Here is a 25,084-nt window from a genome sequence, read left to right as displayed (position 1 = left end):
GGGGTCTTCAGTGTCCATTTTGTTTGTCAAATTCTACTTCCTTTTTCTTGCATTTATTTAAGTAATTACATTTTCTTACACCTCACAAATGTAAATCTCTATCATGATAAATATTGCAGGGTCTATCCCTTACATTTGCTTCGAGAAATTGAAACTAGAGTGTGGCTTCTAGCTGTGGAATCTGAAGCAGAGATGAAGAATGGAAAGGCCATTTTTCAGATTCCAAATGTTTATTTGAGGTCAAACCAGGAATGTAATATAGGAAATAATGCTAGTGTCATTGACCACACAGCAAGTATCATTGCAATAATGGATAGTCACTTGAACATCATCAGAGCAAGATCTACAGATCAAATTGATAACAAGGAAATTAGCAAGTCAGATAATCGTAATCCACACATAGTAGACATTAGTTTCACTAATGTGTCTGGTGGTGGCTCAAAACCAAAACGAAGGAACAGAGGGTATGTACTTCATAAACGAGCTCCACTTGATAGTGCAGAAAGAGGTCAGAGTGACACTGAAGATAATCTATTATCTTCTATATCTCCTATCAGAAGTAATGAACATGGGGGTGTTTTTCCATCATTTGAGGAAAATATAAAGATAGAGGCAGCTCTTGCAGGATGGGAAGAAAGGGTCGTAGCAGCAGAACTTGAAAGGGCTGTGTTATCACTTCTAGAGGTTGGTCAAATAGCTGCAGCAAAACAGCTCCAACACAAACTTTCACCAACACATGTACCATCAGAGCTCTTACTTATAGAGGAAGCTTTGAAAGTTGCAGAGATTTCCAATCCTAATATGAATGGATATGTTACATTGCCAATGACTGAGTGTCCGGCATTTGCATTACTCCAGTCTTTGAATGTAACAGAAAACATCAATATGATGACACCTTTAGAGGTAATTTCTTTCCTGAGGTACATCTTCGATTCTGCTTTCCATATTTATTTAGTATTAGGAATTCCACTAACCTCGGTGTCAGACAACTATATGTACAGTAACCATGGTGCTCAGAGATAACCCAGTTTCGCTGATCTATCATTTATATGATAATTTTGTCAGGTATTAGAAGTGATTGCAACTAAATGCTGTGAAGGATGTGGAAGAGGTTTATGCAAGAGGATAATAGCGGTGGTGAAGATTGCCAATTTTCTAGAGCTGTCATTTTCTGAAGCATTCCAGAAGCAGCCAATTGAACTTCTTCAGCTTCTTTCTCTCAAAGCCCAAGATTCACTAGAGGAAGCTAAACTTCTTGTTGAGACTCACTCAATGCCTGCAGCAAGCATTGCACGTATTCTTGCAGAATCATTTTTGAAGGTTTGGCTTTTCTGCTTACCTTTATAATTAAACATCTGAGTTTAGTGCTTGCCACAAGACAAGTATAATCTACCTGCATCATAATGAACATGGATTTCCTTATTATCCAGGGCCTTTTGGCAGCACACCGTGGTGGATACATGGAATCATCACAAAGAGAGGAAGGACCTGCTCCTCTTTTATGGAGAGCCTCTGATTTCTTAAAGTGGGCAGAATTGTGTCCTTCTGAGCCAGAACTTGGGCATGCCTTAATGCGATTGGTCATAACTGGTCATGACATGCCTCATGCCTGTGAGGTAATAGCAAACATTTACTTGTTTTTTTTGAATGCAAAGAAAAAATACTTTTGCCATTAATGAACTGACCAGAAGATTTCTCTATAGAAAATGAAAATATTTTCCTCGGGCAGGCAATTATCATGTCCAAGGTGTAGAGGTTTAACTACTAGAGCAAACACCTTATTGTCACTCTTGTTTAGAATTATAAGAAGTTTGTGTCAAATTAAATGGAAGGTATGTTTGGTCTTCGTAACCTTTTATCGTGGCATTGATGGTATCAGTTCTTAGCTCTTCGAGTTGTGCCAGAGAGGGAACTGATTGTATTATCCACCTACCTGTGTTTGGATTATTAAAATGAAGAATAAGACATGAAGGAGTTTAAAAGGATAGAATTTTAACCTTAATTTCTTTCTGAAAATTTACCATATCCGCATCCAGTCATGTATCAGTATCTGGAAAACTTAGATTTTAGCTGATATCAGTTATCCTGCCTTCTTGGTTGTTTAAATGGATTCCTTCTTTTACTGCATATAAATATTTGTGGACTGCTTTTTGCATGATGCCACCTTCATGCTGAGAAAATCAGCAAATTACTTCTCATGTATGTTATTCCCAAAATGAGATTATAGACGGTTATGTGGAAACTGTTAGCTTTTTTAACTTTCTATTCTTTTAGTGATTGGTTGGTCTGTTTACTCTGAAAGCATGGATCTAAATTTAAAATAGGTGATAATTTTGAATCCAACTGATAATGCTTTGATATGCACCTGCAGGTTGAGTTGCTCATTTTGGCGCACCATTTCTACAAGACATCTGCATGTCTTGATGGAGTGGATGTTCTTGTGGCCCTTGCAGCAACACGGGTTGAGTCATATGTTGCAGAAGGGGATTTTTCATGTCTGGCTCGCTTGGTGACAGGAGTTGGGAATTTCCATGCTCTGTATTTCATGCTGGATATTCTCATTGAAAATGGTCAGCTTGAGCTCCTTCTTCAAAAATATGCCGTGGCAGATGCAACAACAGAATCAGCAGAAGCTATCAGAGGTTTCCGGATGGCTGTTCTTTCAGCTCTGAAGCATTTCAACCCTGATGATCTTGATGCATTTGCCATGGTTTGTGATCGCACTTCCAATTTTTTCCTCTGCTTCATGTTTTGTTTTCATTTAATAAGGTTGGATGAAAAGCTCATGCACTCCAATAGAGTAATAAATTTCATGTCATGTATACCATTTTGGATGGCGTTATTGAATGCTTGCTGTGAAGTTTGAACAGTGCACTTAGCTATGTCAAGCTTTACTGCCCAAATGCAATACTTAAAAACAATTTTTGCTTGGACATTTTTTAAAGGTGATGCCCAACGATAGCTCTAGAACTAATTTTCAAGAGAATCTAGTATTCTGTATTTTCCCAATATTGCACATAGATTTTACCTGTACCTGCGAATTTCAAACAGTGACAATGAAATAAAGCATGCAGGTGTTCATGGCTTTAAAAAATAGGACATGCCCTATATAAGTGACGATAGATTTACCTGAGAGAGGGGGCCTTCAATTTTGGCAAAAGTGTCCCATACAAAACAGTGGGAGGCAACTACCCCCAATGAATAATGACCTCCAGATTACAACGTCCTAATGTAATGTCATCAGACACTTATAGAGCCTATGACACAAATTATAGCTCTTAAGCATATAATATCTTTTCGACCAGATCTCCCTTATTATAGTGCCAATGACATACTAATATAATGGCATGAATCCCTCACAAAGCTTATGACGTAACTTATAACTGTCAGGAATATTATATATCTTTGACCAGATGTCCCCCGACTCCCTTAATTATAGTGTCAATGGCACAGAATTTTTGCTTGCACATTTTTTAAAGCTGATGCCCATTCTCATAGGTCTAGAAGCAATTTCCATGAGCATCTACTATTCTGGATTTTCCTAATATTACACAGATTTTACCTGTGCCTGCGAATTTCAAACAGTGACAATTTTTGTAATTTTGGCAGAAGTGTCCCATAAAAAACAGTTGGAGGCAACTACCCCCAATGAATAATTACCCTCAAAATACAACGTCCTAATTTAATGTTATCAGTCACTTACAGAGCTTATGACACAAATTATAGCTCTCAAGCATAATATATCTCTTTGACCAGATTTCCCTTATTCTAGTGCTAATGACATACTAATTTAATGTCATGAATCCCTCACAGAGCTTATGAATATTATTATTTTTGACCAGATGTCCCTTAGTTATAGTGTCAATGACACAGAATATGCCAAACAGGAAAATTAAGACATCAGAGCAACATATGGCCTGATGTATATCACTCCCTTTATTATTTGAATGTCCTTGGTTCTAAATTCATAAGAACTGCTAGACTAGTCCCACTGATTAGAGCTATATCTGCAACTGCTTTGCTACTAGTCTTGATGACACGATTCTTTTGGACTAAGTCACAGGGTTTGCCGAGCTTGAACCTTGAGGTTCGAAGTTTGGCGAACCTCAAAACAAATTCTGGGTTCGGCTTAAGTTCAGTTCAGGTGCATTCTGTTTCGTTCAGCTTATTAAATGTACTGTCAGACCTTTGTACCTCCATACAACTGAAAGTGCATGGTCAAATGAAATGCCAGGAAATCTGTCCTCAGTGTTCCATACTGTTGTCAAATGTGTGTGTGAATGTAATGCAATTACACGAGTTCAAAAATCCAAAGGTAGGGTATTGACTGTTAGGATATTCCGACACATAAGAAATAATTAAGTATAACTTGGTCTAGTGTATAGTTAGGTAAAGTGTGTTTCTTTAGTATGTACTTTTGGTAACTTACAATCCGACAATCACGATATGTTCTAGACATGAAGTGATCCGACGGTTCATTCTCATTTTGGTACTAAGTTGCAGGAAACGTTGCCTAGGGGTCCGTTTCCGGCCGGAAACGAGGAAACTCGTACTGTACGGCTTGGGAACTCATTTCCAGCCATACTGACCCATTTCACGCTGGGGAAACATGGCCAGTACGGCCAGAAACGAGTTTCCAGGCCGTATGGCGGAGTTTCAAGTTAACACTTGATGTTTTCTTTTATTTTTTTAAAATTTTTTCGCTTCTAACTTTTTATTTGGCAACTAAAATATCTTCTGGATGCTTCTAGATGCCTCTCTCAAGTTATAAAAAAAGAGGATTTTTTTGAGTGAGGTAGCCTAATGTTCAAGTCTATGGTAATGTTAAATTCTTAAATTTTCATCCTCTTACTTAAATTTTTAACATTACCATGAAATGGTTCAGGATGTTTGAGAGTGGTTTCGCCCCCATTGGATTTCATATGGAGAAAGTAGAATTTTAGATCTCACTCAAAATCCAACAAACTTATCTGTTTTTCAGGATTTTAGGATTGGGGGATTGCAATGTTTCCATTGGATTTTGTCATGTATTAGGATATGGCACTTGTATTTAATCAAGAGAACCAAGCCCTCAGGGGAGACTCCCAATAATCAAGAGCACCTAGGGTACTAGGGTATGGAACTTGTATTTAATCAAGAACACTGAGGTCGTTCGACTATGTAGGAGGAGACTCCCAATCAAGCACGAGACAAGAAATTAGAAATTTCTCATGGCTGATTTTGGATATTGCTATTTTCATTATGTGATCATTCATGAGTAAATGTGATGTAAATTTAGAGACTTATAGTTTATACATTGACAATTGACAATTAAATCATAATGTAATAGATTAGAATGTATCATGTATGCTTTATGATTGCACATATTTTTTAAATGTCCTAAGATATATATATATATATATATATATAGCGTTTCCGTGTTTCTAAAATTTGGGGGGCCACGTTTCGTACCCGTTCCCATTTCGGATACTCGTACTAGTTTCCATGTATTGTGCAACTTAGTTTTGGTATTACTTGATACTTGATCCGTGGCTTAACACCCGATTGGTCCATGATCTCTATTTAAAGAGCATGGAGGGTCATTTGTCTGGTGACTGTTTATGAGAAAAGCTTATGTAAATTTTCTTTCTTTCATTAATAATATTGCCTGAAGTGGCCGCGTTGGCTCAGGCTGTCAAGAACATTGGTGTACTGATCTGTGATCTGTTTGTGAGCGGTGTCCTTTGGTGTTCAATCTAAGGAACTTACCTTGTAAATTCCTACATGGTATTAGAGCCATTCGAGGGCCGCATCCATTGGTGATCCAAATCCGAAGCCGGTACAACTACATCTGACTGTCGTTTCCTAGATCTACTGTTTTTGACTGCTTTCGGGCCGAGTGGACTGCTCTATTGTGTTAGGAGCATCTGTTCCAATGAGGAACCCATTTCGTTTCATGCGAAAAGGTTCCAGTAGCCCTAGCTACGTCATTTTTAAGATCTGGAGGTGTATAGTCTTTATTTTTAGTTATAGTTATTTATCTCTTTGTTTATTTCGGTTTATAGTCAATTATAAATTTTTTTATTACCAGATCTATACCTTTCATTTCTATGTATGCTCTTTTCCCCCGACTCTGTGTGATCTGGGCAAACCAGAAGCATAAAGAAATGATTTTTCTCATGTGTATGCTCTTTTTCCGCCTTGTCTTAGTGTGATCTCGGAAAATCAGAAACATTGAGGAAAATATCTAATTTCCAGGATACTAACCCCAAATCTAATTTTAAGGCATAAGTCTTGGATACTTTTGTTTGTTGTTTTTTTTGTTTTGTAGGCAAAAAAGGGTTTTTCCAGCAAGTACACACCCCAAAGCTTCGTTGAGCAAAAAAAAATAAAATAACCACTTCCTCATTTCCAACAATTACTAAATCTTTTAACTAGCTCACTTGGTCTAAAGTTACTTTATGAGAATAGAAGTCTTGGGTTCAAGTCTTTTTTTTTGTTGAGTTACTTTTTCAAAAAACACATGTAACTTATGTTTTAAAGTTACTTTATGTAAAAGTGTTCTCACCTATTATAAAACATGAGGGACTTATAATTCTAAAGTCACTTTATCTTTTATTTAAGTTACAATTTAGTGGATAGTTCATAAAGTACCATTGTAAAAGTGACTCTCACTTATTTATAAAAGTGGGTCACATAAAGTAATATTTTTTTAAAGGTGAGCTAATTAGATTAAGTTTGGAAAGGGGGAGATTTTTTTTTTTAAATATAACATTATCATCAACTTCCAAACATTCACGTGGTTCCTTGGCATCTTCAACAACTTTTCTTCAAAAATGCATAACTTCTTCATCCGGAAGCCGTTTTCAGAGTCGTTTTTTTTAATCGGCCTAATTTTTCGAGATCTTTCCATTGGAACACTTAGTTTCAGCATATACAACTTTAGTTTCTTTTAAAATGGAAAGTCCATGCTTAGTTATTCTTGACAGCACCAACTACTTCCAATGGCTATCCTACATGGTGGATTTACTTAGAAGTAAAAGTCTTTATAGAATAGCCTTAGGCCAAGAGTCTAAACCTCAAGATGAAGATAAGCTAGCCAAATGAGAAAATAAGCAAGATTAAGCACGTGGGTTGATAGGGATGTCTATTTCTCCAGACCTTAGATTCCATACCCCCGATGAAGCAATGAAAAAACTCAATACTGTTTTTTGAATTAAAAATGAAATCAGAGTCCATCAACTCGAAAATGAGTTGCTTACTTTGGACCCCAATAATTTTTCTTCCATTGAAGATTTTTTGTCCAAGTTCAAGACCCTTAGACTTCTCTTGGAAGGTGTTGAGGTTAAGAAGGAAGATGGTAGCCTTATCTATTCCATTTTCACTAAGTTAGGACCAACCTATTCTGTGTTTGTTTCCACCTTCCATTCTACTAGAAAAGCCTTTATTTCTCCAGGACAAGAATACAAGTCCCCCTCTTTTGATGCCTTTTGTGATTCTTTAACAAGAGAACAAGAAAAACTCTTACATCTTGGTCTTCTTAATACTAGAAACTCTTCTAAGAAAGCCTTAACAACCCAGCAACAACCAAGTTCAAAAAATCCTAAGAAGTAGCATAGTAGCATCCTAAAAAGAATAGTCCTAAACCAAACAAGGGTCCTAAGCAATTTCAATCTCAAAATGAAAAATCAACTCAACAAAATAATAAGGCAAATAAAAACAAAGGGAAGAAGACTGATAGACATTGCAACTTTTGTAATCGTGATGACCACTTAGAATCCATATGGTTGAAGAAGATGGAAGCTTTGGAAGCAACATTGAAGAAGCATAACATCTATTTGGAGCACTCTTCAACTTCAACTTCATCTTCAGGAATAACACTTTCAACATGTGGTTGTCAAGCATCTTGGTCTGATAATGCATTAAATGTATCTTCTTCTACTCATTCTCATGAGTGGCTCATTGATTCTCGAGCTTCTTATCACATGGCCAAAAACAAAGCCATGTTTTCTTGTTTAAATGATTGTAACACCAAAAATATATATGTTGGTGATGATAGATCTCTTAGTGTTGTAGGGACTGGAACTATTCATCTATACAATGGTCAATTTAATGATGCATTATGTGTTCCTACCTTATCCTGCAACCTTCTATCTGTATATCAGATAACTCTTTCAGGTGAAGGTAAACCGTTGAATTTTAGCTGATGATGTTGTAATTAAGGATGTAAAAGATCCTAGACAGATTTTAGCTACTAGCATTGTTGATGATTCTACAAGGTTGTATAAGTTTAACAACTTTGGTTCATCAACTCTTCCCTCAGTATTTGTTGCTCATAATGATGAAGTGAGCAAACTTTGGCATGAGCGATTTGGTCACTTAAACTATCGCTCCCTTCAAAATCTATGTAAAGAAAATATGGTGATAGGTCTTCCTTTGGCATCTTGCAGAGATGGTGTTTGTTCCGGATGTGTACTCAGAAAACATCATCGAGATAGTTTTGAAATGTTAATCTAGGTGGTCATTGATGTCAATATGGCAGTGTTTGTGATGGCAAATTCTTGTGACATGTGAGGTTGCCCATTGATGCCCATTGATCATAATACTGTTCATGGAGTACCCAAGGATTGAATACAGAGATAATAGAAGCAGTGGACCCAAGGAGGAAAGCTATTGGAAGCCATCGTGAAGCCAAAGAGTAAGAGGAAGAGTTTATCGGAAGCCATCATAGAAGCAGGTTATCGGAGCAAGAGAAATAGGTTATTGCATATACCCAAGAGTAAGAGCCGTAACAGAGGAGTTAACAGTAATAAACTGTGAAAACTATTTAAAGATCACAACGCATCAAATAAATCAATATCGACGGCTTTGTTACTTTATTATGTGTCACGTTGAATTCCCCGACTGCGATATGTATTACAGACCCAATGGTTCCATAACAATATGCTCTATTGTTATATCGCATCCACCATACTGGAACTGCCGCATCGGAAGTTATGTAACTTAAAGGAATGTCACACTCAAAATCTGCGATTGCGATATATATACGGACCAGCGGGACCCTTACAATTCACCTCAATGTAATATCACATCTGCGTATTGGAACTTTCATATCACATGTCTTAATGGGATGTCACGGTAAAGCGCCAATTGCGATAGAGTGCTAGACCTCGGACTGCCGATTGCGATAATATTGTGGACCTGATGGATTCATTAAAAATAGGTTACTGAATATCGCATCGGCTCCATTAGAAGATAGAGCATGTGAACACTTGTAAAACCTCCGATTTTTATGAAGTTGCGATTGAGGGATTAAAGGAATGACTCCGATTCTCATGAAATTGCGATTACGGGATTAAAGGTGATGACGTGGCATGTGGGGACCCCCATGTGGGTATAACAACTCTTATATGATTTTCGTAAATAACAAGGCTAAGTTATAATTGATTGAATATTAACAATAGGCCCTTCGATATATTTTTAATGTGCCACCTCATGCACAAGTCGACCTCCCTCCAATAGACGTGTCTTTTTGGTGGAACATATATAAATAAAAGTTAAACGTTTCACCTTAAGTATTGATCTCGAGCATTGAATGTTGATTTTTGGTAGCATCGAATGTGCTCTAGCCATGAAAATTGGTGGAGAGGCTAAGGCACATAAGATCTCCAAGACCCAGAAATGGTTTGGGGAAATTCCACCCTGTTAGAGAGATATTAAAATAATTAATATTTTTAATGGGATTCCTAAGTTTAAACTTAGGAAAATTAAAATATTAATGGGTATTAATATAAAACTGGGTGAGAATGTTCTAAATGACATGGATCAAGACAAATTTAATTTTAGCCATTGATTAGAGACTTAATCTCGGCCGTTGAAGACTCAACAGGAGAAGTATAAGAGGAGGTTTGAGGGTCAGTTGGAGATACACCAAGATTGATCGGTCAGTTCAATATTCTAGAGCGGGGCTTACAGAGAAAATTCGAACAGGTGATCTGTTGCATCGAGGGGCAGTGAATACATAGCAGAGAGGCAAAGATAGTGTCTGAGGGTCAACACAGTGACCAGAGAGGCAACTAGAGCTATGCAGAGGCCGCATGAGCCTCACAGAGGCAGCTGGGGACTATGCAGAGGCTGAGGGGCCTGCGTGGGTGACGCAGAGGGCCAAAGAGCTGACGTAGAGGGTTAGAATGCTGGTGCAGAGGGTTCAGGAGCTACGCTGAGGCTAGCAGGGCTGACACAGAGCCAAGAGGAAGCGTTGGAAGGATTTTCGTGGGGCAGACTAGAGCTGAGAGGTTGAATATCTGTCTCCGAGAAGAGGTATTACTGCCGTGTAACAATCTTTGTTGGGTGAGCCATTTCTAGCACCCTAGTTGTACTCGAGAATCTGCATAATAATAAAACCCTTAGAATTGTAGCACCGGTTTTCCCGCATTGGGTTTTTCCGGGCATGATTGTCCAAAAATAACGGTCTCCCTTATTGTTTGTCTCAATATTTTCAGTTGCTGATCTGTATATGAGTTAAGGCTGCATTTGCATTTATTTCAGTATTTATATTTATAAATAACTTGTTAATGGAATAAACAAGTAGGAGAAATAAACCAGATAATGTAGTAGGGATTTCTAATGTGTTAGACTTAGAAATTTCAACATGGTATCAGAGCGTTGCAGGTCACAGAAGGACTGAAGGCATCAACGATATCGGAAATTTGCAACAGTAGCTGCTGTCTCGAGAGACAAAGCTTCTCTTAAGCAGAAGGCAACAGAGAAGGAGTGGCGCAGAGGGCTTGCATCATCATTTCGAGCCAGAGAGAGCGTCAGCGCAGAGGCAGAAGAGGCTCACAAAGAGCCACGTCATCCTACTCAGCTAGGTAGGCTTGACGTAGTTGGCTAGAGGAGCGATTCAGCCTTTGCCGGGATTGCGCAGAGCTGGAAGGCTCAGTTTCTTCAGTTGCTAGGGCCTAGGGAGCTGTGGGCAGATTTTGGATTGGGAAGCCGGTGGGGTGCTGTTTCTGTTGAAGTAGAACAGTGCCTAACGGGACAGAACCAAGGTAGAGGGAGTCGTTACCTTGGCGGATTTCTAGCCAAGAAATCCAGATTCGAGCTGCAGTTGCAAAGAGGATTGGAAAGGAGCGGTTCGACATTTGGTGGGAAGATTTCCAGCAGGGAAATCAGGACTTAGAGGGAGATTTCCAAGAGGGAAGTCGAAACTAAGAGGGAGTCCAGAAGAGGAGCGGATATGGCAGTGAACAGACTGAGGGATCATGACAGGTTGGATGGGGCTTCCAACTTTGTCATCTGGAAGGCGAGGATCCTGGTAGTCCTGGAAAGACATCGCATCAAGGGCTTCGCCTTGAGAACCGTGGCTATGCCAGTCGACCCAGCTGATAATGAGAAGTATAAGGATGCAATGGCGAGGGCAAAGTGCATAATCCTTGATGGAGTCAAGGATCATGTCGTACCACATATTGCTAAAAAGAACACAACAAAGGAGATGTGGGGTACTTTGACGACATTGTATTAGGGCACTTCCATGCAGCAGAAGATGCTATTGGAGAATCAACTGCAGTCATATCAGATGCAGAAGGGGGACTAGATAGATCTATTCCTCCTCAGATTGCAGGAGATTCGTGACCAACTTACTTCCATAGGGGCTACGCCAAATCAGGAGTTCATGGTGAGGACTACCTTGAATGCAGGCTCCAAGGAGTGGGAGACATTTGTCCAAGGCATTTTGGGCAGAGCTAATCTTCCAGGATGCGAAGAGATGTGGGCAACTCTTCACCAAGATGAGATTAGATGGTGTTGACCAATGCGGGGGAGTAGTGGGAAGGGAAGTCGAATCAAGAAAGAGGAGGATGTGGCTCTGGAATTTGCGAGACAACAAGGGAAGAGGAAGAAGAAGGACATCTCCAAGGTGACGTGCTTCCAATGTAGGGAGCTGGGTCATTATGCATCCCAGTGTCCCAGGAAGAAGAACAAGGGAGAGGCTTCTGACTCCAAGGCAGCTCCGACTAAGGCAGAGAAAGAAGTCGAGACTGATGACGATTGTGCCATGAGTGCTCATGCACCTCTAAAGAAGAGGTGGGGAGCCATCGAGTTGTAGTCAGGAGGACTACATACCAGGGGGCAGGATCCTTGAGGTGCCCAAACTCTTGGATCATATTCGGCTACGAGAGCCCTTAACGATAGTAGCAGGATGACTAGCTGGATGACGAATGTCGGGTAGAAGCAAGATGCGATGGAGCGACAAGGCAGTGCTAGAGTGCAGAGGTCTGCAACAACGTAGTGGGCGTTGCAGCAGTGCAAGAGACACAAAGGTGGTTGCAGCAGTGCGAGAGGCATGTAGGTGTTTGCAGTAGTGCAAGAGGCAAATAGGTGTTTGCAGCAGCGCAGAGGCAACAAAGGGAGCACAAGATAGTAGCAGAGGTAGCTTCAGCATCAGGAGGCTTCTGAACTGACAAGGATGTCAATATTTGGGCAGATCAGTTACTTACTTCTCGGTAACTGAGTTGCAAATGTAGCAGTTAGCAGTGGCAGTGCTATGGGAAGCAGGGGCAACATATTGAGAGGGAGCTATAGTACAAATGTAGCAGTGGTAGTGGCAGAGTCATGGGTAGTAGTACAGGAAGCAACAATGCAGATGATGTGAGGTAGCAGGCCAAGCATCAGCACAGGTACCGGTGCGGAAGGATCAATGTGATGTTCAGTGGTAGAGCATTATTAGAACACATTCCTCGCTAAGAGGGAGTGTTGATTTGTGGTAGCATCGGATGTGCTCTAGCAATGAAAATTGGTGGAGAGGCTAAGGGACATAAGATCTCCAAGGCCCAGAAATGGTTTGGGGAAATTCCACCCGGTTAGAGAGATATTAAAATAATTACTATTTTTAATGAGGTTCCTAAGTCTAAAATTAGGAAATTTAAAATATTAATGGGTATTAATATAAAACTAGGTGAGAATGTTCTAATGACATGGATCAAGCCAAATCTAATCTTAGCCATTGATTAGAGACTTAATCTCGGCCGTTGAAGACTCAACAGGAAAAGTATAAAAGGAGGCTTGAGGGTTAGTTGGAGATACACCAAGATTGATCAGTTAGTTCAATTTTCTGGAGCAGGGCTTGCTGAGAAAATTCGAACAGGTGATATATTGCTTCGAGGGGCAGTGAGTACATAGTAGAGAGGCAGAGATAGTGCCTGAGGGTCAGCGCAGTGACCAAGAGGATGACGTAGAGGTAGCTAGAGCTATGCAGAGGCAGCAGGAGCCACGCAGAGGCAGTTGGGGACTGCACAGAGGCTGAGGGGCCTGCGTGGGTAACACAGAGGACCAGAGAGTTGACGTAGAGAGTTAGAAGGCTGACGCAGAGGGTTCAGGAGCTATCCTGAGGCTAGTAGGGCTGACACAGAGCCAAGAGGAAGCGCCGAAAGGATTTTTGTGGGGCAGACTAGAGTTGAGAGGTTGAATATCTGTCTCCGAGAAGAGGTATTACTGTCGTGTAACAATCTCTGTTGGGTGAGCCAGTTTTGGCACCCTAGTTGTACTCAAGAATTTGCATAATAATAAAACCCTCAGAACCACTACACTGATTTTCCCTCATTGGGTTTTTTCGGGGACGATTGTCCAAAAATAATGGTGTGCCTTATGTTTTTGTCTTAGTATTTTTAGTTGCTGATTTGTTTATGAGTTAAGGCTGCATTTGTGTTTATTTCAGTATTTATTTTTATAAATAACTTGTTAATGGAATAAACAAGTAGGAGAAATAAACCAGATAATGCAGTAGGGATTTCTAACGTGTCAAACCTAGAAATTTCAACATTGAATATAGAGAATAAGTAACAATTCACAACTCGTGAATTTGAAGAAATAGAGGAAGCGGAAGGTCGAGTGGGAAGGAAGGAAGCCGAAGGTCCAGCAGGACAAACACAACCCCAATCAGTGACAAACTTTCAAATACACATAAGTAAACACAAACCTTCGGGGTCTTCAATAATCTTGATGCTTCTTTCTCAAATTATCAGAGTAGGACTTAGAGACTTCCCAAACAAATTTGATAGAAGTTTTCTCAACCACACAACTTCCTTTCCTACATTACATGCAACAACATATTATGCTTCATCACTACTTAATGTATCAAGATCTTGCTTTCTACACATCTATGAAATCATATCAGATCCCACACTAAAAACATCCACCATGACTATCATAATATGCCCTCCCTCTCAACTTGGGGAGATATATCCTTTCTTTTATCCAGGTTCCATCTTAACTTAGGGAGATCAACTACTTTCTTTATCATCGGAGGATCTTTCATGGCTTCATTCCTTGTTATCAAAGTCATCTTGATCATCATCATTCATCATGCTTATCAATCAAATCAAATTTTCTTACGAATATCTTCTAACATCTTGAAGATTATGTACCTGCACAACTTAAACAACAAGTATAACTAAATACATATACAAAAGCATGAACTATATCAAAATCATACAATAATGGAAGCATTAGACTTAGACATCAAACAGATAAACTTAGTTCGGGTGATAATCAACAAGAGACACATACTTCAACTTCTTGCTAGATCATATCAGTAACTCAATCAAGATATCAGTCTCATTATATCTAGGATCTCAATATTACTTTCAGAGATATGGTAGACTCTACTATGATATATTACATAGAAGTGCAATTTTACAATGCATCTAACAATTTTTCATAATTTTTATGTTAGACATCTACTAGGATTTGATGTAAATCCTAGATTCCATACTAAGCCTTAGATATCAACAATCAAAACCAATCATAACACAATCTAAGGTTTCAACAGTATGACCAACTCCTATTAGGGTTTTTTGTAAACCCTAGAGTCATCATCAAAGCTAAACAATATCATTATATCCTAGAATATCAAACTTCTACTAGGGCTTAATTACAAACCCTAGAAATATGAGCATCAACAATTAGGCTAGCATATGCATATATATATATATATATATATATATATATATATATAGGATTTCATAGTCATGTACAAGCATATCATAAACCTAAGACACACATATCAATATATTAAAGTTCGACATACGACAATTTTGATCAAGCTAGGGTTTCGATTAGACGAACAAACATACACCTAGGGTTTCATTCCTAGGAGCTTATTCTAGATATATAAGGGATTTCCTAATTTTCCAAAAACCTCTAAAGGTCCAGGATTTCAACACATAGACATTACTATCCAACCCTAAAAGACTAGGGTTTCCATAACAATGCCAAAATCCCAAACATCAAAACAATAGAATTTTCTAGATTTCATCAATAACCCTAAGTAGACTAGGGTTTCATAATCAATATTGACATACCCTTAGGTAAGGATTTTACAGAGAACCTTTTTAGGGTTCTACAAGAATGATCAAATCTATAAAGAGGGTAGATTCAATCTAATGATTAATCACCCAAATAAGAATCTTTATGATTCAAAGGTCCTAGACATAACGATGGTAGTAATGTAAAGTAGAATAAAGAAATGACTATACCTTTATTATGAAGAGAACAAATCTTATGGTCTAAGACATACCTTTGAGTTGTCTCTTAACGAACCTTGTAGGACATCAATTCTTGAAGATCTTCTTTTGCAACATAACTTTTGTCATGCTTCAAACTTCCATAATCGTTGAGCAAATCAACAAGCTTTCCAAGGCATGGAAAAATATGAAAAGAAATGTTGTTAGCATCTAATACAAACACATATTAGATAAGAAAGGGAAACCAAATATAAAAAGATAATACAAGGAGTAAGATACTTATCTTTGGTAAAAAGGTGAGGTCTCCCTCTTAATCCAATCTCGAGGGATACATATAACTTTATCAAAACAATTCACTAATGTTTTTCCAAAGCATGTTAAACCTATAACTACTAGAAAACAAAGCATAAAGGAAAACAATCCAAAACATAGAGTAGAGGATTAAGAGAGAAAAGACTTAATAGTGTAAGTCCTTTATTTCTGATTCTTCGGTCTTGTTCTTCTTTGGTGATCCTTCATCGACAACATTTGCTTGATCCTTGTTTCTCTTTTTATTCCTTGGATTCTCAGGCAATCACTTCTATAGTGATCCATCTTGTGACACTTGTAGCATTAAACCTTGGATAGGTCTATCTTCTTTCTTGGCCCTTTGGACTTCTTGAAGGTTCCTTTATTCTTGTGATGAGCGGAATAAGCATTTGAAATTTTCTCCTCTTCATTCTCTTTGTTGCTTACTAATGAAATTCTAACTTCTTCTTGAGTACATGCATTCCATAATTGTTCGAATGTAGGAGTGTCTTTCCAACTGTTGATCTTTGATGCAAAGGTACTCTAGGACACCGGTAATCCTAGAAGAGCGGTAATGAACGACAGGTAATGAAGAGCGGTAATGAACTAATGAAGAGCGGTAATGAACTATATACAAAACAAGATGGTCAAGATGCCTATATTCAAAAATGGTCAACATTCTGTGTTTCCAGATGTTATAATTGGTGCCATTAAAGCACTGACTGCCTTCCAGCATCAGGTTGGTTAGCGAGGCCATCTACACGTTTCCCAAGACACAGAAAACAACAAAGGAGTCCGGCACGGATTTCAATGCAAACGCCGACTGATCCGGACAAAATCTAACAGGTGCTGGTGCAATAGAAATAGAACCAGAATGAAAACTTGGCCCTGCCAAGTAAATAATTAATTTCACCTTCAGCAATATGTCCCTGTCTCCTCAAAGATGCGTCAGATGTTTTGTGACAAATACTCGGATTTTCGATATTTAAAAAAATACATAGAACGCAAATCCGCTCAAAATAGAAGCACAAAACCCTGCTCAATATTGAAAATTCCACCGCGGTAACTTCTGAGAGCTTACCTTCTAAAATATTACGCTCTGAAAGCAGCGGAAGAGAACTTTCTCCGTCCAAAGCCTTCCACTGATATACAAAGTAAGCGTAGTTGCAGTGAAGCTCCTAAAGCCAAATGCGCTCATGGAACAGATCAAAAAACACCCCAGAAAGTGGCTGGGACCAAAATAGTTGGAGAAGCGGGAATGAATGACAGGGAGAAAAACCTTGCACGCCATTTAAATTTCGTCCCTGCAATATGGATTGCTGAGATATGGACACGCACTTCGAAAATTTTAGGCTTTGCTGTGTGATGCTGTTACGTGACTTTGAGCACGGGGAAGCACGACCAGTGGAGAATTTTTATCGTTTTCAGTTGCCTGCTTTCATTTCCATTGTCCGCAAGTCTTGTGTCTTTGTCTAGGTTTTGGATGCCCAATTGGTCGCCTGCACCCTGGTCCGGAAGTAGAGCTTGGCGAATTCAAGCATGCACCTGAGCAAAGCAGAATCTTCGACCCGAGCTCTATGACCACCGCGTTGTGCCTCGTCCGGGAATTCGATAGCGCCTCCACAGCCTTTGTGTAGATGGGCGTAGGCACCCCGTCTTCTAGAAGGATGTCCAAGAGCTTTATTCTGGACAGCGTAGCGGACGATAACGATGAAGGCAGAAGTGGTCTTGCCCGTCAAGCTGGAGCAACAAATGGCCACACTCGTACAGGAGATGCCCGATATTTTCCTTGGCTAGATGCTCTCGCACACACAAACCCTCACACAGAGAGCCAAGAGGGAGTTGAACGTGGGAATTCGACCTGCCAGGATCCCGACTTCTGTAGAGAACAGTAGCAGCGACGTGTTGCTATTCGTTGGGAACCTGCAATGGTGGACCACGACGCCCAATTTTTTTTTTCAGACTCCAAGAGAGTAATTTCGAAATGAAGTACAAAATTTTTCAGACAATGAAAAATTATTTCGAAAAAAATACCCGAGCTCCGATACCATAATCAATGAATGAAATTGAATTGATTTACAATGAGCAATGAAGCTCAATAAATAGTACAACTGTATTTACAGAAACAACAAGTTTCTACTAAGAAAATAGAAACAACAAGTTTCTAATAAGAAACTGCTAAATAAGATCACAGATGAGCATTAAACACTATTTCATCTATTTCCTGGAGTTCATCTCTAATTCTAGCTATCCTTACAAAGAAGGATGCCACAGTGTCATCCTTTGTCATCTTCGTAGTTCTTAGTTCATTCTTAAGACTTGCATTTTGACCAAGATTCTTTATTGTGAAGAATTTGGATGAGGCCTCATACATCTCTTGAGTGGAATCTATGTTGAAAATATATGGGATGAGGTTATCCTTTATTCCATCTACCATTAGGCTCATGGCCAATATCTTTCCTTCTCTAAAATTTGCTTTTTTTGTATCACTTGATTCATTTGTGGGTTTCTTTACTTTTCCTTTGACTAGATCCAAAACTTTATTCTTTTTGAGGATGAGATCTATCCTCTTTTTCCATGCCCTGTAATTGGAGGCTCCTTCTAAATTGTTTTCTCCCTTCAATGAGTTAGAAATGGTTCTTGAAGATAGTAGGTTTGTCTCCTTATATGATCCTTATTCAATCCTTTTAAAACTCCTTATTCTTCTTTCAATAGATCTTCCGGCTGCCTTTTTCCTTCGTCTTCACCTTAGCTCTCATACCATGTTGGAAAATCAGAAAGGCAGAAAAAAATTCTTATGTTGATAATTACTTGCGATATCCTTATGTTCTTATTAATTTTCTTGTGATTTTATTTTATCTTAGTTCATCAAGCAATTACCAAAACTATAACACGAAGATCAAAGACATCAAATGTAGGCGGACAGTTAGAGCAAAAACCCCTATCTAGGGGAAAACCCAATCAAAAACTCTTCCTTCAGTAGTTTCACGAGATAATCCAAGACTCTCTGACCTAGACACATACTTCCTCCAATCACTAAGTCAACCCTTCCTTCTTCTACATATGATAAACTTCCAGCAGCAATTTCGACCTAGAACTTCGACCTTGCAGTAGCAGAACTTTGACCTAGTAGCAGCAACAAAACTTCGACCTAGAAGCAACAAAACTTCGGCCTTGAAGTAGTGGCAGAACTCCGACCTAGAAGCAATGGCAAAACTTCGACCTAATAACAATAAGACTTCAACCTAGAAGAAACAGTGCTCCGACCTTGAAGCAGTAGCAAAAACTTCGACCTAGAAGGAGCAATAGAACTTCGACACTGACAGGAGCCCAATAACTTTGCACGAGAGAGAGGTAGCCCAAAACTTCAATCTTGTCCTTCTCTTGCAATTCTCTTTCTTCTCTTGGAACTTCACACTTTTTCTACTTCTTCTTGTTGTGTATCAAACTTGTTAAGTGATGCTCCAAATGAATCGAACTGCACTTCTATATATAGCCTCTTGAGTTGCCCTAATGTAGGCCGACTTAATCAGGCAAGGGACAACTTGGTGTGGAGGTGACAAATGACTTATTTGACTCAATAATAATTCTTTTTACATGATTCAGAAGCCCAAGAAGGGTCTCATAAAATGGACAATGACTCAAGATAAAACCTAGAAGTCCTCAATGGGGACTTTAACCTAGAACATGATGACTCAAAACCCATGCTTTGATAAGTCATTTTAATAATAATAAAAATTTATTTTTCTTTCTTTTGATAAATACATTTTATTATGACTCAAATACAATTATGAAGACTGAACCTAGTTACATAGAGATTTAGGTTAAAAACCAAGGAAAAACCCCATAAGGGGAAACCCAACCAGATTCTTCTTCTATTAGTTATCATCAAATGTTCAACAAACATACATATTCCAAGTACATCCAACAATAAGTCAAAGGTCAACAATTCAATATCCAAGCAATGATGAGCATAAAAGTCAAATATGGTCAAAGTACCGTTTCTGCAATTCCAACCTTGTCAAAGTTTAGTCAACAATAGTGAATGGCAACCCTAACTAGTCAAAGTCAATGGTCAAATGTTGTAAAGTTTTGTAGATGTTCTATGCTAAGAGCAATTTCACTTTTCTCACAGCAATCATACAAGTAGATAAGCAAAATGCAGATAGAACATATAAGCAGATCTTACAGAAGACAAATCAGAAACAAGAAAAATGAATGTGTTCGTTTCGGCGGTCAACAGGATGCTTCAACCAACAAAGTCTCCTTTGGTCAGCCAGCCCAGCATGTGTCACAACAACCCTCCAACCAGTAGATGAGTCAACCCAAGACGTGGAGAGGAGTTGTGTTCAAATTCTCTCCAACTTTTCCTGTATATATATCCATCAATGAGGGTGTGTGACACATCTGTTGGGCATGTGAGCCTACATTACAAAACTGGCTGACCTTGCACATATAATTTATTAAGAATAATAAATTCAAAATATAAGTTCTGCTCATCGGATTAAGACTATTTTTATATGGATTTTACACCTCTCAGAAAGAGGAATCCAACAAAAATATTAGCCTCTTAATCTGAGCATCAGAACATGGAGTTTGGACCTAGTTGTCCAATTTTAACACTCCCTCTCAACTAGGGAGAACTCCATCTATTAGTGCAATTAACATCGTGAGTCATCCCGCCGAAACTTGCTTTGCTGGCTTCTTTATTTCAGAACAGAAGTGGGTCAGTCACAAAGACATCATTCCCCGACTGACATAATCAGTCCAGAGGTCCCAGACCTTACAAATCTTGATCCCAGATCAAGTGGTTGGACCATGCCATCCTAGATATAGAGTACGGCAATCTCTGATGCGTCCATCAGTCTTTGCTAATAGTCTCTAGCTTTTCCACACCTCATTGGCCAAATGAGAGGTACTTCCCATGAGCCCTGAACTCAATGGGTAGGATGCATACGGGGCACAGATTAAATGAGTGGCGAACCAGCTCAATAATCACAAGGGTGGGGCAGAAGCATTATGAGTGCTTATAGCTCCGAGAAGCTATCCCCAAAGCCCCCCAGAGCTCCCAGAGCTCATCGTCCAACAAGACCCACATCATAGGGTCTTTCCACGACACCAAGACTCTCACGGAAGGTTAGGAACTTGACCTTCCCCAGGGGCTTAGTGAGAATATCCGCGACCTGCTCATCAGTTCCTATATGATCGAGCCTTACGGCGCCTCGCTGTACCATATCCCGGATAAAGTGGTACCTGATATCAATATGCTTGGATCGGTCGTGGAACACAGGATTCTCAGTCATACGAATCCCACTCTGATTATCACAGAGTATTACAGTGGTATCTAGCACATGTTGGAACAGCTCACTAAAGAGCTTCCTCAACCAAACTGCTTCACAACAGGCCATACTAGCAGCAATGTATTCGGCCTCCGCGGTGCTCAAAGCCACCGACTTCTGCTTCCTGCTCATCCATGAGATCGAAGCAGAACCAAGATTGAAACAGCATCCAGATGTGCTCTTACGATCCACCACACTGCCAGCCCAATCGGCATCAGTATATCCCCGGAGTATCACACTCCCGGCAGTGTATCTCAGCCCATGGTTTATCGTGCCCCGAAGATATCTCAAAAGATTCTTGGCACCAACCCAGTGAAAATGATGAGGCTCAACCATCTGTTGACTCAAAGTATTCACTGCAAAACATATGTCCGGACGGGTTTTCACTAAGAACATCAAAGCTCCTATGAGTTGACGATACTCAGTAGGATTGGCCAAGATAGGCCCTGCAGCGCTGCCACTCAACTTCTTAAAGTTGAGTTCCATTGGTGTCGACACGGACTTACAGTCCACCATCCCAAATCTTTCCAGAAGCTTCACAATATACTTTCCTTGAGAAAGGAAAATCTCTCCAGGTCTCTGCCAGACCTCCAGGCCTAGGAAATAGTGCATCAGTCCTAGGTCTTTCATCTCGAACTCAGCAGCAAGCTCCCTCTTGCATTGATGAATGAGAGGGTCATCACCTGTCAGGAAGAGGTCGTCCACATACAGCACTAGAATGAGAGGCTTTCCTTCCTCAACCTTAAAGTAAAGGTTTGGATCAGCATTGCTTCGAGTGAAGCCCAGCTTCATCAAGTAACTATCCATCCTCTCATACCAAGCTCTGGGTGCTTGCTTTAACCCATAGAGGGCTTTCTTCAACCTGCAGACATAAGTGTCTCGATCTTGAACTTCAAATCCCAGAGGTTGTTCTACATACACCTCTTCCTTTATTGCACCATGCAGAAAAGCGGTCTTGACATCCATCTGATGAAGACTCCATCCTTGCGTAGCAGCAAGGGCTATGATGGATCGGATGGTGGTATATCGACCCACAGGTGCAAATATATCGTCATAGTCAATTCCTTCCTTTTGAGAGAAGCCACGGGCAACAAATCTTGCCTTAAACTTTTCAGCACTCCCATCAGATCCATGTTTAATCTTGTAGAGCCATTTAGTGGTGACAACAGATTTGTCCTTCGGTCTCGGGACCACATCCCAGACATCATTCTTCATAATATCCTCATATTCTTCATGCATAGCATCCTTCCAGACTTGATGCTTGATGGCTTCCTCAAAAGATCCAGGTTCAGATTGTATAATAGTACTCATGGCAGCTAGATACCCTTGGTATCTACACGGCTTCTTGCTTTCTCGGAATGTTCCCCTTGGGGCAGCATGACCCTCAGCATCTTCGGGGGTGTCCCTGAGCCATGATGGCCTCTTTCCTAGAGAAGGGGAAGGATCAATAGGGTCCATTGGCCCTTCAACATCAGGCATAGTCTCATCCTGGGGTTCTTCCAGATTTCCAGGTCTTTCTTTATGGTTTTCTTCAGATCTAGGAAGATCTACTACTTTCTTCAGGGAAGCATCTTCGTCAAAAGTGACATCATGGCTTATCTCTACTTCCCTTTGACCAGGTACATAGACTCTATATGCCTTAGAAGTCTCACTGTAGCCCACAAACATTCCTTTCTTCCCAGTAGCATCCAGCTTACTTCTCTTTTCTTTCGGCACATGAAAATAGACAGGTCATCCAAAAATTCTAAAATGTGAGACATCAGGTTTCTTACCAGAGAAAACCTCTTTGGGAGTTTTGGAGTCCAAAGCGGAATGAGGGCATCGGTTTTGAATGTACACAGCAGTATTTGCAGCTTCTCCCCCCAGAAACTTTGGAAGACCCTGGTCACATAGCATGGCACGGGCAGCTTCCACAATAGTCCTATTCTTGCGTTCAGCAACACCATTCTGCTCAGGAGTATATGCAATGGTAGTCTCCCTCTTAATGCCAGCTTCTCTGCAAAAGTCTTTGAACTCATTTGACTCATATTCAGTGCCATTGTCAGTCCTCAAAATCTTGATCTTCTTTCCGGTCATATTTTCCACCAAGGCTTTGAAGGTACGGAACCACATGAAAGCCTCATCCTTCTTCTTCAAGAAGTATATCCAGGTTTTGCGAGAGAAGTCATCAGTAAATGTCATCAGTAATTACAACAGAAGTCAACACTTTGACTTGTTTGGATCTGTGCATAGATCATTTCTTATAATGATGAGATCAGTTGAAGACATTCTTCTTCTCTAAGGTGACGACTTCACCTATCCATTTCATTCATCTGTTACACCTTACCATGTAGCACCATCATGCTGCATCATGCATCTTCATGCTGCTCATGATCACTGTGCTGCCCATACATCAAGCTGTCTCATTCATCATCGTGCTGCCCTTTACTGACATGCCCATGATGCTGCTTCTATCATTATGATCTGAGATTGTTCATCCTTATTATTTCCATTATGTTGAGTCCTTTTACAGGCATACGAAGGATCTCTTGACCATCATAGTTCTATCATTGTTGCTGTTCATCATTATGACTATTATGCCAAGACAGTCATATATATATATAGATATGTAACACTGAGATAATCATTTAGTTGAGACAGTGTTAGAGCATGCTTACCCATATACATTTATATCCATGTGATTAGGTTGTTTATAAGGTAGGTCCGAAGTGGTCTTAAACCGAGACATATTGAACCTGTACTCACCAAATCTTGACTGTAGTTCTGCATGTATATAAATTGACTACATGTATATATATATATGTTGCCATCGTGTATATACATATCTCTGCATTGTTTGCCTGCATATATAAATATATTGCAGCGTTGTATCATAGCTTGCGTACATCATATCTATTTACTGTATATGATGATTGCCCAGCGTATATTCATGACTGCAGCGTATTCATTTCCAACGGCTTCGTCATTTTCACTTGACTACAACTACTTCATTTACTGCGGCTTCGTTATTCCTCAACTGCGGCTACCCCTTTCCTTGACTGCAGCTATCGCGGTTATAATTTCCATATACAGCGTATATATGTATCACGTAGAAAGGCCACACATGTTCCAGGCTTCACGTAGAATAGCCATACCTGTATACCGTATATATATAGCGTATATATGTATAGAATGGCAGAGAGGAATGCGTGAACAGGTCTTGTTGACTCACTGTGTCTTATTGACCCATTGACTGTGTTTATATTTCTTCATAAGCCTGGTGCTTACTGCGGCTAGGGCATTACTGCGTCTAGGGTATCTGGACAGCGTATAAACTGTGTGGATGTCGTTTCATAACTGTATAAACCCTTTATTAACAGCGCGTTAATAAGTCTTTATCAAAACTGCGGCTCACCTTAGTTACGTGGCACCCTTGCACTTAACTGCGGCCTTGCCTTTCCATCATTGCGGCTTTCTGCGGCTTGATTGTGGCTCTCTCCATATCACAACAGCTGTGGTTACCCTTTATGACAACGGCTTCTTATATCACTATGGCTACCATGTGGACAGCGGCTAAGTGCTCCAGTTGTGCGTGTATAGACTACGTTCCACATATGACTGCGGCTCTTCGTAGCTGCGTTGCTTTTGACATGCGTTCTTCTGCGTATACATGACATCGTTGAGTTTCCACGACCGTTATACTGCGTATACATAACAACGTTGACCATGGCTGCGTTATTCTGCGTATACATGACATCGTATGAATGTTTCCGTCATTTCACATAGGGTCTTACTACGGCTTCATAAACTGTGTATAAAAGTTTCCATGGACAGCGTATAAGGTTTGTTTTCATCCTCATAAGCCTGCGGCTGGCTAGGGCATTACAACAATTAGGGCATCAAAGCAGTTAGGGCACCATAGGCCAGCGTAATCCATAGTGTATCTCCTTCTCCAAAAACCCAAGACGTGGACAGGAG

The 25,084-nt window shown here is 39.9% G+C and overlaps 1 protein-coding gene across 1 annotated transcript in view; it reads left to right on the top strand.

Moving 5' to 3' along the window:
• LOC149231893 (spatacsin carboxy-terminus protein) overlaps window positions 1-25,084 on the top strand; it is a 141,084-nt gene that overhangs the window by 85,520 nt on the left and 30,480 nt on the right. The window contains 4 exon segments of the mRNA XM_089381779.1: window positions 120-903; window positions 1,066-1,320; window positions 1,431-1,616; window positions 2,372-2,710. Of these exon segments, the coding sequence (XP_089237905.1) occupies window positions 120-903; window positions 1,066-1,320; window positions 1,431-1,616; window positions 2,372-2,710 (1,564 nt within the window).

The sequence above is a fragment of the Pinus tabuliformis genome, chromosome J (assembly GCF_031772625.1).
Source record: "Pinus tabuliformis cultivar Carrire ecotype Pingquan chromosome J, CPIR1, whole genome shotgun sequence".
NCBI lineage: Eukaryota > Viridiplantae > Streptophyta > Pinopsida > Pinales > Pinaceae > Pinus > Pinus tabuliformis.
This window is presented reverse-complemented; position numbering and strand designations above follow the sequence as displayed.